The 16247-nt window shown below is 35.4% G+C and overlaps 2 protein-coding genes across 2 annotated transcripts; both read right to left on the minus strand.

Moving 5' to 3' along the window:
- Positions 1–632: 632 nt before the first annotated feature.
- Positions 633–6039, minus strand: LOC138312396 (uncharacterized). The gene is made up of 9 exons (XM_069253285.1): positions 5713–6039; positions 5208–5312; positions 4806–4830; positions 3865–3929; positions 3717–3744; positions 3372–3448; positions 2863–2899; positions 1855–1922; positions 633–1383 (listed from the first exon to the last, which is right to left on the minus strand). The coding sequence occupies exons 1-9, from the start codon at positions 5909–5911 to the stop codon at positions 1337–1339; spliced, it is 651 nt and encodes a 216-aa protein (XP_069109386.1). The 5' UTR covers positions 5912–6039; the 3' UTR covers positions 633–1336.
- Positions 6040–8884: 2845 nt separating this feature from the next.
- LOC138312394 (carcinoembryonic antigen-related cell adhesion molecule 5-like) lies at positions 8885–16156 on the minus strand. Its single transcript, XM_069253284.1, has 6 exons — positions 15974–16156; positions 14288–14647; positions 13226–13489; positions 12547–12801; positions 11893–12174; positions 8885–9231 (listed from the first exon to the last, which is right to left on the minus strand). Exons 1-6 carry the CDS (start codon positions 16074–16076, stop codon positions 8885–8887), a joined length of 1611 nt encoding a protein of 536 aa, XP_069109385.1. The 5' UTR covers positions 16077–16156.
- Between the last annotated feature and the right edge of the window lie 91 nt (positions 16157–16247).

Genomic DNA, 16247 nt, shown 5'->3' on the forward strand with positions numbered 1-16247 from the left:
GTTATTTTAAAACTATCAAGGAGGCAAATAGCAGGCTTCGCGTTGAATACATTACTCAATTATCATTTATACATGGTGATCCGACTTAGAGGTGTGGTTTTCTGGGGACCGCGGTAACCGAGTGCTTATGTCCCGACATATCGCCACAAACCTTCCACCTTTGGGGCGCGAGTTCGAGCCCATGTGGGCAGTTGCCAGGTACTGTCCGTTGGTGGCGTTTCGTTCTCAGGATACTCCGGTTTCTCCTATCATCGAACCTGGCACGTCCTTAAATGACCACGATTGTTAATAGGACATGAAACTAAGCACAACAATGGCGATTTTCTCAAAATATTTCAAAATGTTAGGATATCAATATTGGGTAATTTCTGATGAATATAAAGGATAGGGATATTCTACTTTCGTGATCATAGCATGCTGTAAAACACTTGAAAGCCCTCTGAGTTTATCACAATGGTTTGAGCCTCGGATAGATTATTTCTATCCTCCACATATGAAAGGGTCTTATGATGACATTGCAATGAAACTTATATTTAGTTAGCATGATGCTACTAGGTGACTTATTTTCCCGATAGGTGCATGAAATACACAAGTGTTATGTTGTCAACAACAACAAATACAACCAAACGGGTATAACCAGATTTAATAAGGCATAAGTACAAAGAAAACACATTGGTGATAGAGGTCTAATTGATCAATAACATTTTTCTCAAATGAGAGAGCATCATCGACCATTTGCATTTTTAAAGAAAATATTAAACATATTTGTGTATATAAAAAAAAAATTATCCAATTTGTTTCATATTCATCCGATAATATCATCAATCACGAAAAAACATAATAAAGGTTTTAGACTGATTGACATAAGGTGTAAAAAAACAATGATATTCATGTATAACCCATTATAGGGTAATAACTCAGACGTTTTAACACTATACGCCCATTTAGTTTATGACGGATGAATACAGCTGTTTTGAAAAGTTCTCAAGTGTTGAATTGATATACACAATAGTGTAGCTGATTATAGTGTAAATGAAGTAAGCCAGCACATCTTATCATTGCGTTTCCACTTCGTTCACTCAGCAGACCCCATAGATCGGTTGTATACGATATAACGTGTGTAGTGTGTATTCTGAATGGTAGATTTGTTATTGCTTGTGGTTACAGTACGAGGAAACGTTTTACTGGTATCATTTTCCATAAACATCAGAAACCGCGTTGTCAAATGAGAACGAGTTTTGTCAAAAATGCTTGTTAAGTATTAGACAAGTAATTGTATTCGTTTATATGAGTACTGGGATTTATTTATATATATTTTCCTCTCCAGACGATAAGATCACTTCTTCCTGTTTCCGGCTATCATGGTGTTGACATAAGTTCTGTCTGAAATAGTATAGATATTTTATAGATAACAAAATCGGGAACAGTAAGTTATAAATATAATTAAGATCTTAATTCCCGATCCGTACCACTGAATTCGTTTGGAGTTACAAAATACTATCACTTCCATGATCTTATTCGTATCCATGAACATCCCATGATAGAAATCATTTGCTAATCAATAGCAAAAGCGCTTTCTTCTTATTATGTTATCGATCCATTTTGAAAATTAAAACAAAATAACATACTATGGTACTTATGATTAATAAAAGTATGTCATCTTATCATTATACACTGTACGTTTTACTCAATTTAAAAATGTTCACAATCAATGTATTCAATCTGTTCATACTAACTTGTTTCTGCTTTCAATAACGATAAACAGTATGATTCATGTATTGATTTGTGACTGTCTTCTATATAATATCTAAATATTGATTTCTGTCTACTTTTAATACTATAAGATTGACTTACCTGTTGTAGAATTTCGAAGATCTTCATAAACATTTGGAGGAGACTGTCCATGCAGTGACTCGTACTGTCTATATATAACATGTTACAAAGAAAATATAAATTAAATATCAACGAATTCCTGATGACATTATTATGTACAAATGTAAATCAACGTTAATCGTTAATGTTGTAATGTGTAGGACTTTGTATGGAAGAAATGTAATTGAACCATCCTTTGATAGTCGCCTGTTAAAACGCAAGTTATCAGCTATGCTGATTCACTTGTGACTCATAAGAGTTTTTCACCAATGCTGATTGTGGTTGTTTGGCCAACGTAGGTCAAAAACAGTTATGAACTCACTTTAGAAACACTTTACTGTAAAACATCACGTCCGATTTGTTTCGAAAAACATCATTTTTGAAGGTCTAAAAATCTCAGAGACCTAATATTAGGTATAAGCATGCTGACAATAATGGCTGCCAGGTTTGTTTATACGATTTACCTTAATCTGTTTTCAAGGTCACATTGACCAAAAATCTTTAAATCTTCAAGTGACTTCTTGTTAAGTTTTAGAAGGTCTAGAGACCTAATGTTAGTCCTGTAGCATACTGACATAAATGATTGCCGCTTTTCTTAATATGAATGACCTTGACCTTCATTTAAGGTCGCATGGGCAAAAAACCTTAAAATCTTCATATTATATTTCTTCTTAAAACTTCCTAGAAGATCTAGGATCTTAAATGACATTGGAAATTATATTCAATGTAACGGGCCAAAAACCTAGAATCTTTAAGTTAACTTCTTGTAAAGTTTCGAAAAGCCTAGTGAATTGATTTTGGACCTGTAGCATGTTGATATAAAGGGCTATTGATTTTGTTAATTAAATTGACCTTGACCGTAATTCCTTGTTAGAGAAAAGACCATCAATTTTTTCTGTAACAATTTCTTGTTTTGATGTATATTTCACTATGAAATAAGGTGGCTATGAATTTTATGTGCAAAATAATAGCAAATGAAACATTGCTTACCCTCTATCTCCGTCAGTAACTTGGTCGTTCTGGTAAACTGTGAAAAGACAATTTCCTCGAAAACGTATATCGTAAATATATTATATATCGTAAATATATTAAGATAAGGCTCAAGAATATAAGGTAAATAAAAAAATGAAACGCTTAAAATAGATGTGTATTAATTAAGGTATGGAATCAATTTGCGTATTACTTTATATTATACATACACATAACTGTCTTAGATATTTCGATTTGTAGTGTTCCAAATACTCAAAATGCTCACTTTTATATTCATTTTAGATGTACAAAAAATGTAGTAATAAATTCCTGTGATCTGCGTTTGTATCACATAACTTATACCAAAATGTGGTGATGATATTGTTAACAGTTTCTCCTTGGTATATTTCATTGTATATTGAATGTCATTGTCACAGGTGTGTGTATATAATATTCTATATCCCAGAAATGTTAAAGAGAAACATCCGTTCAGCAAAATTAAAGGAGAATAATTCATAAAAAAAACTCACTGTGATTAGTTCCTCCAAGTTCAGAATACACTGATGGACTCGCTATTTGATTTGCATCAAGTTCAAGATATTGGGATCTGTAAAAAATATACAAGAAAATAAAAAAATATATTATATCGCTATAAAATGTAAAGAGATTAGCCCATGTAACAAATAGATGTTTTGCTTATTTCCAAATTTTACATTTATTATCGCATTTAAGTGTTATCTTTCTACAAATTCAAATGCTATGAAATCGCAATTGGTATGCTGTGCCATTCAAAACTTATAATAGTGTCTCTCCAGCCAGTGTTATGTCTATAAGTTGACTTCATATAAGATCTAAGTTTCATAATATAGTCTTACCTCTCCTCGTCTGTATTTGATGATCTATCTGTAAACAGAAAAATGTATTTGAAAATTGTGAGTTTCAAAGATATCAAAACGGACAAACTTGCACGCAGTAATTAACTGTGTTTGAATTGTTTGTTTCTGAATAATCTAATGTATTTACCAGCGATACTTCTTCCTGCTTGGTTTTCATTTGCATGTTCCTTCTCTTTAAAGAACTGGCACTCCCTGAAAACGTCACAAGTCATTATTAAATCATAGATAGTTGATCTGGATACACTTTAAGACAGTTGATGATCCATAAATACACTTTGGAATATACTCCACATTTGCAAATATTTTCCGTTATTGAAATTATCGCGATGAAGTTATGTTTACGTAAAGATATAACCATGATTTACACGTATTATGTAATAATATAAGAAATGTTTTTTCTTGTTATTTACAGGTGTGTAAACTGCATTTTTACATCGTGTTGAAATATCTGTGTAGGAAAATACCTACCAGTAAACAACAAACAGTATCAAAATATCGCTTTTATTTACATTTCGACAAACTGTTTCTTTTAAATTTATATTTCGCTAAAATACATTTCTGTTTTTAACGTTATACGATTATCAACCGGCGCAATCATTTGATGGAATACCGAAACAGCTTCCTTCAAGTTGTAAAAATAAAGTACGGTTCCACAACTTTATCCCATTTATACAATATTCCTTAACATCGTATTTTACAGTTGCGCGTGCTGTTTATCAATCATTAGATAACATAAGATATACCCAAAAATATGTTTTGTTATTCCACCATTAACACAATATTTCCATAAAATTGTAATTTCATAATATAGTTTAAGATTCTTATTAATTCAACCTTATGCTTATGTTGAGGGTCTATCAGTACACATACAATAATCTGCATGGATTATGTATGCACAGAACTTGCGGATGTCAGAGTTCCGGTTTGTTTATTCTTGAGCGACAACCACGAGGTTTACGTAAGTGTAAACGATTACATGTTTAACATGTTTATATCAAAAAGTGAAAATCAAAATGTTAACATTATACTATTTACACAAATGTGTATTATTCCAATTCATTTACTTACCTACAGCTCATTTGATCGGTTCTTCCTAAAAAAAAACCACACTTACATTGATTAAAAAAGTTAAATCATATATCAAACTATTAAAATACTTATTGTTCCTTTGTATTTTGGTCGGTGGCCATGTGTTCAAAATGTTTCGTCATATTACCACAAGCCTTTCACCTCTAGGTTGCTAAAATGTAGCTCGAACCAATGTGGGGCAGTTGCCAGGTACTCACCGCTGATCTGTGATTTTTAGGGTACCCCGGCTTTCCTCCACCAACAAACTTGGCACGTCCTTACATGTCTCTGGCTATTTATAGGGCGTTAGATTAATAAACCCAAGCCTATTGCATATGTGTGGCTGAACTATGGAAACAGTCCTAGGGTTGATGGATGTGAGTTCAGAATGTTGATACTTACGTTTAACAACAATCACGATTCCAACTGCGATTAGAAATAGGAGGACACTGAGGACTGACACCACCGTCACTATAGTAGAGGAACTGTCCGAGTTCATTGTGAGTGCTTAAGAAAAAAACAATATTCAATTATAGAGTTTCTTGGATCAGTCTTTACCTCAATGCGTATCCTATGATAAGACATGATGATTTGGCTCAAATATAACTTACCTTTAATACCTTTGCCGTGACACCATTGTTAACCATTCGCTAATTGCAACATTTAAAATTTGTGGTTGCGCAGCGCCATAAAACCTTAGAACATGTTTACTGTCACCTTATATATTATAGATTCCTTCTTAATTATATTGGACAATCTTTTAATTAAAATAGATCCTGCAAAATATGAGGAAATTGGGCATCAAACAGAATCTATTTTAGCCATCACCAAAACATATAGAATGGAATGTTTTTCGATTGACATGGATGACCATAATACCTGAGTACGGTTGACTGTAAATAACTACCTTGTGTTGTACAGTTAACTTCTTCAGCAAAAGATGCGTTTCCGAATTCATTAACAGCATATACATTGAAGTAAGTCTTTGTGCCAGCTGCCAGACCAGACACCGTAGTTGTTACAGTTTGGTCACGTCCCGGGTCAGAAATATTTATACTCTCATCAATTGCAATGCTGCTCTGTGACTCAGTCCGTACACCAACCATAAATGTTTGGCTTGATCCCCCATTGAATCCTGATGTCCAACTTAGAGTGGCACTATTAGTATCAGGGCAAGTCACTTTACCTTGATCAGGAGGGTCCGGTTTTCCTGTAACAATACATGGATAAACTAATAATTTAAATAATAGATATATCAATAAGAAAAAAAATATCACTGCAAAGTAATGAAATTTCAATTATTGGGTCATTGTATTGAAACTTTTTTACAAAGTTAATAAAATAGCACGATAACATCCGTATCTATAGGTACCCGTAAAATTATTGTACCTCATGTTTATTACAGTATCTGTGATTAGTTGAAACAAATTACATGGCAAGGAAAGAAAACATCGTATTTCTCCCGAGGGAAATAACATAATATAGTTGTGACCGCCCATCTTTTACAGGGAGTTTCATCACGAAAATATACACACACAAAAAAAACAAAAAAAATAACGAATCGCCCAAAATTTCGGTATCATAAACAATTGATGTCACCAGTGGCCGTGTGATAGGGAGGTGTATCAACCCTCAAATATAATACTGGGTAAGCCCTCGGGAAGCATTAGACATTCCGGCAAATATACCTTCATATCACACTGCAACTGGGGCCATGGATTCATATTAGTATATTATTTTGGCCTAATGCATTTAATAACTGTATGCATGATGGACATACATTGAAATGCCCTAGGTGATTCAGATAATAAGCAATATACTGTTTGACGCATTATATTTATCTGGATTTACTCTTAAATATCTCTACAAGTAATTATCTTATTGCGTCTACCATTGTTTTTCTTCCTGGTAAGCAAAAATAAGCCATATGTTCAATTATTCGTGTAAGTTTTTTGCAGAGAATAATTAAATTATCTATGTCTCTGGTTGTTTTTTTTTTTTTTTTTTTTTTTTGTAAACAATAATTTGATTCCTTGGAGAGAGATGCGAACAAGAAAAGCTGAAGTAAAGACACTTTTAATGATGGTATATGTAATCGTACATGTAATTTATGACGAACGTACATTCAATGTAGCAGCTATAGAATTACACCAAGGGAATCGACAACACATTGATAATATTTAATTCTTTGACATTCATGTAGGCCTATGCTGTGAGAATTACACATCATATATATTTCCAGAAAACATATATGCCTACTTATGTTACTTTCCTTTTCTGTTGTTTCCTGTTCTTTTATTGTGCTCAAGGAATGATAGATTGAAGACAAGTCATATTAAAGAAGAAAAGGTGTACCACAGTACTTTGTCATAGCCGAGGGGTTCTATACTGTTTTTTAAAAAGTCAAGTAATTAATAATTAAATTGAAAATTTCAAAATATGATGAAATTGGTAAATTCCATTTTTGAATGAAGTGGTTCCGCCTCCTTTGAGAGTACACAGTGGTGTATTCCCTTCTTGGTTTTTATGATAATACCTGAAATAAGGGAACCTGAAATAACATTGACAATCATCAGGTGTGTGGTTGTTTTTGGGGGGTGAGGGGCTAACATGAGGTTGGGTAAGTTGTTAACTTGAGTGGGGTTTGAAATATAGAATAGCACAGATACCTTGAATGGAAGGGTGCTTTATATAGGAACTGTGCATTTAGCATAAGTTTAACAATGGCTTTTTTTTGGTTAAATTTTGGAGCATCATGAATCCATATTGTATATCATTCTTTTTACCATGTGTAGCTATTCTTCTGTAATTTCACCCTTCGCCCAAGTCACAACTCCCAAAAGGTACCCACTTTTTTGTTTAGGACTCATATCATAAGACAGATGTACATAGATACTAACATCCTACATTTTAGTCTAATGTGTTTTAATCAGCTGTTACAACAGTAATTAATACATTAAATGGTCTATGTACACAGTTTTACACATGACAATAAATTTGGAAATTTGGTTCAGACAAAAAGATTTTTAAACATTTCAGATAACCTAGTTTTATGTTTTAATTTATATAGTAGAAATATAGAAATCCTAAGACAATGGAATCTATACTATATGTTAAAAAAATCCTTATATTTTAAAAGTAATTGTAAAGCTATCTCACAAGCCCTGCAAAAACAAATTGGGCAAAGCATATGGATGCAAGAACTTATAAATCGACTGGATCTAGAGTACGTAATATAAACAAATATTACTACAAAGTTAAACTATGAAAAAGTATTCGCAATCATAATTTTATTTAATGATTACATTTGAAAGGAACATTTAATACATTATACTGTTTAAAAGGTCCATCTTGGAAAAGTATTACTTTCAAGAGCACACAAATCAACATTCTTTCGTCAGTCTGTCAATATGATGCTAATTGTATGTATTTGTATACATCAGTTGTATACAGTTCCAAGGATGAACATAATGTATTCATGTCACTAATGCATGCATGAAAAAAAGAAACCAACAATTTTTTATATCTGTTTCTTGACAAAAAATGAAAATGATTCATTTCAAATATATTATACAAATAAATGGTAGGTTCATTTCTACAGGTTTTTTTTTTTATTTTAGAGAAAACATTTTATAAGTTTGTGAATGTTTGCACTCAAATTTGATAGAATCATATATTGTTTCAAAAAAGATACAAAATTCATTATCTATAGGTCCAACTAAAATTCAAGAATAATTATAAAATGATAAATGGCTGACAGTCTGTAAAGTTTGTCATATACACATGTACAGCACGCACTAAATTAATATTATGGGACCAGAAAAAATACAGTATTAGTCCTCCAAATATATCTAAAGAACAAGCAAAAACCAAACCAGTACATAGATGTGTATATCAGAACATATACAATACAATTTTACCAATTAACCTACAATGTAAATCCTATAACAATGTATGTTAATAACCCTGACCCAGAAGCATGTATTTAGCAAATTAAAAAATCTATAAATATTACTACATCATAACGTATGAATTTGACCGGTAGCCATAATATACCGAACTCAAATAAAGTCATATACCTAAAATTCACAAACTAGGTTAATAGCTGAAGCAGTGAAGCTCAGAGTGTGACTCCCCTGACTGTTGGTCGCCGTGACGTTGTAAACACCAAACCAGGACTCCCGTATATCTGTCCGTGTCCCCACTGATACAGCCGACAGGTTAGTCGTTATATAACGGTTATTGATAGCAAAGTTATCCTGACCATTGACGAGAGTTGTTACACTTGTGGCTGGTGATCCTTGGAAAGACCAGGTGTATGTTGGTTCGGGATTCGAAAGAAACACTGCTCTCATGGTCAATGTTTCGGTGGTTGCTAATCGAAAGTCATAATCGATTTGAATTTTTGAGTCGATGCGTGGTTCACCTATATCACATATTGAATTGAAACTAATATCCATATGAAGTTTCATTAAATTATATCGAAATGCAATATGCTTAGAATACAATTTTGAAAATCTGAGGCAATATACTATTGAGGGAAAAAGCCATCACTTTCAATTTTGGATTTTATTTTAGTTTAAAATCCTTAATAAAGGAATCGATTGACTTTTAGATGTGTTAAATTGAATCCAAGCTGATGTAAACTGTGATTATTATGCAGTTTTGAAATAAACTACTAAACATATATACAAACATAAATTGACTGAATGTCTGAATTTGAAAATACGACCGAAAATTAAAACGTCAATAGGTTCAGGCACTGTATATATGTATAACTTTGATGGGTATATCCCTGGTGGCCACTGTGTTACTTACACAGAACGTTGATAGGTATATCCCTGGTGACCGCTGTGATACTTACACAGAACGTTGGTAGGTATATCCCTGGTGACTACTGTTAGTACTTACACAGGACGTGGATAGGTATATCCCTGGTGACCGCTGTGGTACTTACACAGAACGTTGATATGTATATCCCTGGTGACTGCTGTTGTACTTACACAGAACGTTGGTAGGTATATCCCTGGTGACTACTGTTAGTACTTACACAGGACAGTAGGTATATCCCTGGTGACCGCTGTGGTACTTACACAGAACGTTGATATGTATATCCCTGGTGACTGCTGTTGTACTTACACAGAACGTTGGTAGGTATATCCCTGGTGACTACTGTTAGTACTTACACAGGACGTGGATAGGTATATCCCTGGTGACCGCTGTTGTTACTTACACAGAACGTTGATAGGTATATCCCTGGTGACCGCTGTGTTACTTACACAGAACGTTGATAGGTATATCCCTGGTGACCGCTATGGTACTTACACAGAACGTTGATATGTATATCCCTGGTGACTGCTGTTGTACTTACACAGAATGTTGATAGTACATCCCTTGTGATCGCTGTGGTACTTAGACAGAAAGTTGAAAGGTATATAACTCTGGTGACCGCTGTAGCACTTACACAGAACGTTAGTAGGTATATCCCTGGTGACCTGTTAGTACTTATGCTAGGTTTACACTATGTTCCCGGCGGCCACGGCAGCCCCGTTTCGGGCCACCGTGGACAAAACGTGGTGACCGCGAGACAACTTGAGACAACGCAGAAGAACGTGATAGACAAACGTGAGCGGTCGTGATTACCGTGGATGCCGTGCCAGATTTTTAAACTGTCAAAAAATTTGCCACGGCAGTCACGGTACAGATGGTAAACGCCACAGGACGTCATAAAACGGGATTGACGTAACAAAACGTAACAATGCGTGCGAGGCCGTAACAAAACTTCCAGACGGTCCGTGGTGGAACGGGCAGCAAGCACGTTTCCCGGAATCTAACGGTGATTTCAAGGTTTTGTGACGTTCTGTTTTTTTTTCCACGTTTTATCACGGTTGATGCAGATTGGCTGCACGTTTTGTGCCGTTTCGTCAAGGTTTGTCAAGGTTTTGACGGCAAGCTAAGGTGGATGATAACCGTTTCGATACGTTCTGTCAAGGCACATCACGGCTTGTAGCGATTGAAAGCCCGACGTGATACGGCGTGTTACGTCTTATTACGGTCTTACGTTGCAACCAATATCTGATGAAGTATCATTGCCTGGCCTGGTACATATTTGCTACTTCATGGATTATTTGTATTATTAAACAGAAATAGTCATTATCAAACACATTAAAACCATCAAATTATACAAAAGCTATTATTGCAAAAGACAGATTAAGTGATTAACCATTACAGAAAAAAATGGCGTAAAAACACTTGGCTATAATATTTATATATTCATACCAAATATAATTTGTAATTAAAATGTGTTTGAAATGACATTTTTGGCAATAAATATTGTTTCATTTGCTTCAAAAAAATCCCGGTATCAGACTTTCATCCCTAGTAAGCCTTGGCGGACCGTGGAAAACGTATCGGAGCTTGATCAAAACGTGTAAAACGTAGCAGACCTCATCAGATCGTAACAGGCCTAGTGAGAACGTAGTGGTATCCTTGATAGACCGTGCTAAAGCCGTAGTGTACCTTTAACCTCCCGGAACAGCACTTTCCCGTATATCCACGGTCCATGACGTAATCCGTAAAAGACCGTGGCAAAACTTCACAAGACCTAGCTCAACTTGAATACAGAGACAAAAATAGCCAAAATTCCACGGCGCACCACGTTTCGGGCAAACGGGGCTACCGTGATCGCCGGGAACATAGTGTAAACCTAGCATTACACAGGACGTGGATAGGTATATCCCTGGAAACTGATGTGGTACTTACACAGAACGTGGAAAGGTATATCCCTGGTGACTGCTGTTAGTAGTTCTTACATAGAACGTTTATAGGTATATCCCTGGTGACCGCTGTGATACTTACACAGAACGTTGGTAGGTATATCCCTGGTGACCGCTGTGGTACCTACACAGAACGTTAATATGCATATCCCTGGTGACTGTTTTGGTACTTACACAGAACGTTGATAGGTATATCCCTGGTGACCGCTGTGATACTTACACAGAACGTTGATATGCATATCCCTGGTGCTGTTTTAGTACTTACACAGAACGTTGATAGGTATATCCCTGGTGACCGCTGTGATACTTACACAGAACGTTGATAGGTATATCCCTGGTGACCGCTGTGGTAGAGACACTGTTCCGGACAGAACAGGTGTAGAGTCCGGTGTCAAGACAGCCAGCGTTGGTTAGGGTATAGGTACTCTCCAGGATGTCTGGACTGGTCAGTAGAACGGTACCGTTAGCCTTATAGAACCACTGTATAGTAGACGGAGGGAAACTCTCCACAGAACAGATCAGTGACTTGGATCCATTCTCAGTGACGTCAGCACCACCGATAGTGTAACCAAGACTGATAATCTGAGGTGGAACTAAATTAAATATACAGTTGGAATTCATATCAACCGTGTGGAACGTAAAATCAATTTCGTTTCTTTTATATTGTTGCCTATTTATCATTTATATATTACTTGTCTGCGTTAAGCACATAATGCTAAAACCAAAACAATGAATCTGAGGCTTGAGTAGTATTGAACGTCTTTAAAAAGCAAAATCCTTCATGATAAACAAACTACTAGTGGTATCCTGATGGCAAAAATTGTCATAATAACTGTAAACCAATATCAAAAAAGTCAAGTCAAATAAAATAAGACGAGCAACGAAGTAAACGTAGATTTATGTCACACTTTGGCATAAATTAACGCATATTAATGCACAATGAACACTTAGAATCAATTTCTTACATCTGACGATGAGGTTCCAGTCCTTAGTCCCCTGACTGACCGTGTTACTGGCTGTACAGGTATATTGTCCGGCGTTGTTCCTCGTGGCTACAGACAGACTCAGTGGGTTTGGGTAGTCTGTACCGTCTTTAAACCAAGTGTAGGTACACGGTGGTCTACAGTCAGCGGAACATGTGGCGTCAGATATAGTCTGGTTCTCCATCACATCTACACTGTTTTGTAGGGGGGCGAGTGTAGTACTGTCACCAGGTCCATCTGGGGAATTTGAAACAACGTTTGACTTCATTTTTTTCTTATCAAGGCTTAATTATTTTCATTGTAATATTTCGTATCGATATAACATCAAAACGACAAATTGTGCTTCAATATATCAACCGTTCTTAGTGAATTTAAAAATGGTTCTCATATATCACGAGCTTTTTGCGAGTGTGCTGTTGAATATCATCGAATACATTTTATATATATATTTGTCAAATAAGTTATATATTACGATGAAATGGTAAATTTAGTAAGACCCGTTGAAACAATTTGTTTCGAGAAACTGTTTCTTTACATACATCAGGACGAAAAAAGGAACGTTTTTTATGCAAACCACTAGTTGTCTAGTTATGTTCAGTCTTTATTTGTTCACATATCAGACTAGCAATAGTCAGTTTATTTGTGCGCAAGATATACTTACATTGCACAATAACACTTAGTGTAATAGTTGACTCCCCTGCCACATTCCTAGCAGTACACCTGTACGTTCCATGTTCTGATCTGTCCAGTTGTCCGAGAAACAACACAGGTGACACAGTAAAGTTGGTGTTGTCCGGTCGTGTCCAGACAAAGGTACAGTCAGGTCTACAGTTCGCTGTACAGGTGATGTCCGGTAACGTGTCACCCTCTGTCCTGATGTAGGTAGTGTCCGACGGTAACAGGGCTAGGGCGGTACCGGGGCCGTCTACAAGAACATTTTAAGACAAACATTTTACTATTGAAATATTCACAAAACAGTTTTAACAGTTTTTATAAGGTGGCAATAGTTAGAAAAGTTGATAGAACTAGAAATATTGAAAAACAAATAATTATTTCCGCTATGGGAACTCCGTATGATACATTTTGACCTCGAAGAGTCCTTATTGGAAGTATGAAAAAAAATCTAATGAAATAGTCTTCAGTTTTGATAACAATAAATTTACCGATGTGTTCCTATGATGCTTCCCTTTCACAATGAATTTTTATATCAAAAGAGCTCGAGAACACTTTGTATTATTTTCACAAATAGTTTGGGGACTGTTTATTAGATATGACGGAACTAGTATTTGACTTTTGATTGGAAAGAATGTTCTAAAGTATAAACTTACATTTTGATCCTTATGTTCCTAACTGTTAGAGACCAATAATTAAGGAAATATATGTTAAATCGTTTTTTATGTGTATATAACAGAATGAGCAATTTGAATAAACACAATAACGGTGTGCTCTGGTAATCGAATTCGGGACCTCGGGTCACTAGTTTGACGCTCAGCCGATCAAGCTAAAGATACTTCTCCCTGGTCAAGAGGTATAATGCGGCTAGTGTTGACCAGGGTTACATTTAAATGTTGGAATATGTAAATAGTCATTAGCAACAGGATATCTATGTCAATAAATCTGATTAAATACATATCCTAGATCTCACTCTGTTACATCGAACACAACAACAAAGTAGATGTCACGTTATAGCAGAGAAACGAAAACATTTGTTATTAGTACCAACCTGCTACATTGAGTGTATAGTCATCACTATACAGATCTGGGTCGGGTAAGTTAAGGTTGGTACGTCTACAGAACCATATGGATCCCTGGTCTCCCGTCTGTGGCTGTATGATCCACCGGAACACTGTACCAAGGTTACCTCCAGACGTTACACAGGAACACACGTCCGCTGTACATGGTACTGGACTGGCTCTAGTGTTGTAACATTGACCAACACCTACTTGTATACTACCTACTGGGATAACGACGTCCGGACGGCGGTAAAACAGGACACCATTTGCCTCCTCTGGTACATCACACGTCAGTGTAAACTCAGTCCCGGGGACAGCGTACTCAGACGATCCCGTCAGGGTTACAGCATCTGGATATTAATATATATCCCGTCAGTAAAACACAACAAACAAATCGGGACAGAACCATATTATACACATTACGTCTATAACTCATCAATAAATTGTTTTATAGTTATCTTTTTTTAATTTATGATCAGATTATATCATCCTCATTACCATGGTGTTTTTCGAGATCTGTATTGTATTTCACAGATTTAAAGAGAAGAATGGGTAGTGTAGTGGTTAAGCCGCTCGCCTTTCATCTAGCCGACTGGGGTTCCATCAAGCATAAAACAACTATCTGTTATTATTTAGAGAACTATCGTGTATCCTTTTTCATTCAACCACAGTCAGGAATCTTGAGAGTGCAGTCTCTTATTCATTTTGCACGAAAAAGATATCCCCCTCCAAAGGCATCAACAACAGAATAGCTGATATAATACGCCTCCGTAGACAACAGTGAAATTTAACGCTGATGATACTATCTAAACAAATAAGAAATCGATAAAAATATGTATGGTATTATTACACACAAAAATACCATAACAAGGTATATTTAGTCCTTCAATGGGATACTCTTTTGCTTGATTTCAATGTATTTATTTTAAAGGACCTTCGACGGGATCAATTCGTTGCACAAATTGTTAGTTTGTTTGCCTTGCCCTATAACGTTTTATTAGGATCTAATATGTTTTCGTATTAGGTCACTAATAACCTGAGTAATTAATGAAAGTATATCATGACGAAATCATCATATATGGGAAATATTATCGTTTTGTTTACCTACATGTACTTAATCTTTGATTAAATTAAATAGAAAGGAAAACGAAAAAGAAAGTCTGGAAAGTCTTTTAGAAGCCCATTACCTTTCCGAATCAGCTTTAGTTTTTTTAAAATGGGAATATGGGAATGATAACTCAAGGATAATGCATTTGTTTGGTGTTGTAAAGTCATCGCAGGCCATCGTTATATGCTTTTCTATGTTATTCGTTTTCAAGAACTTTTTTCCGGAGAATGAGCGGGTCTTTAAGAAAAAGGCGAGATGCTAACAACTCCTAAATTTGTTGAACAGTAACTGAATTCTGTTCGTACATGTACGAGTTGTTTCCCTTTATATGTGCTTTGCTATAGCTTTCTTTATGTACAGTCCTGGTGAAATATATAAGCTACACGTACATGTTGTATTATGATCAGTCCGCGTATGTATTATTGTATCTAGAACAATTAAGGCCGGGAAAAGAAATCTATCGTAAGAACATTACACATAACACCTCTCTGCCACTAAACTGAGAGGTATATAGAATGCACATGACACATATATGTATTATTTCTTATCGATGCTAATGGGATCCTACCTGTAAATGTCCATAACACGATAATCAGGTAGAACAAAATCTCGCTGTTGAATGGTGACAGTTCCTGTAAGTTGATGCCAACGGTACTTCGCTGTATTAACATTTTGTATGTACTGTGTTATAGGAACATGAGCGTTAAAATCACTTCCTTGTCGGCCGTTTATAATCCGATACCCAGCTATAAATAGATCTGTTTTTGTCGTCTATGTACTTATTACTTAAATTGGCGTTGCATGCGTGTAGCCAAGTGCCCATCTGCTTTAAATAAACTGTG

This window comes from Argopecten irradians, unplaced genomic scaffold (genome assembly GCF_041381155.1).
Source record: "Argopecten irradians isolate NY unplaced genomic scaffold, Ai_NY scaffold_0303, whole genome shotgun sequence".
In the NCBI taxonomy this organism is placed as follows: Eukaryota; Metazoa; Mollusca; class Bivalvia; order Pectinida; family Pectinidae; genus Argopecten; species Argopecten irradians.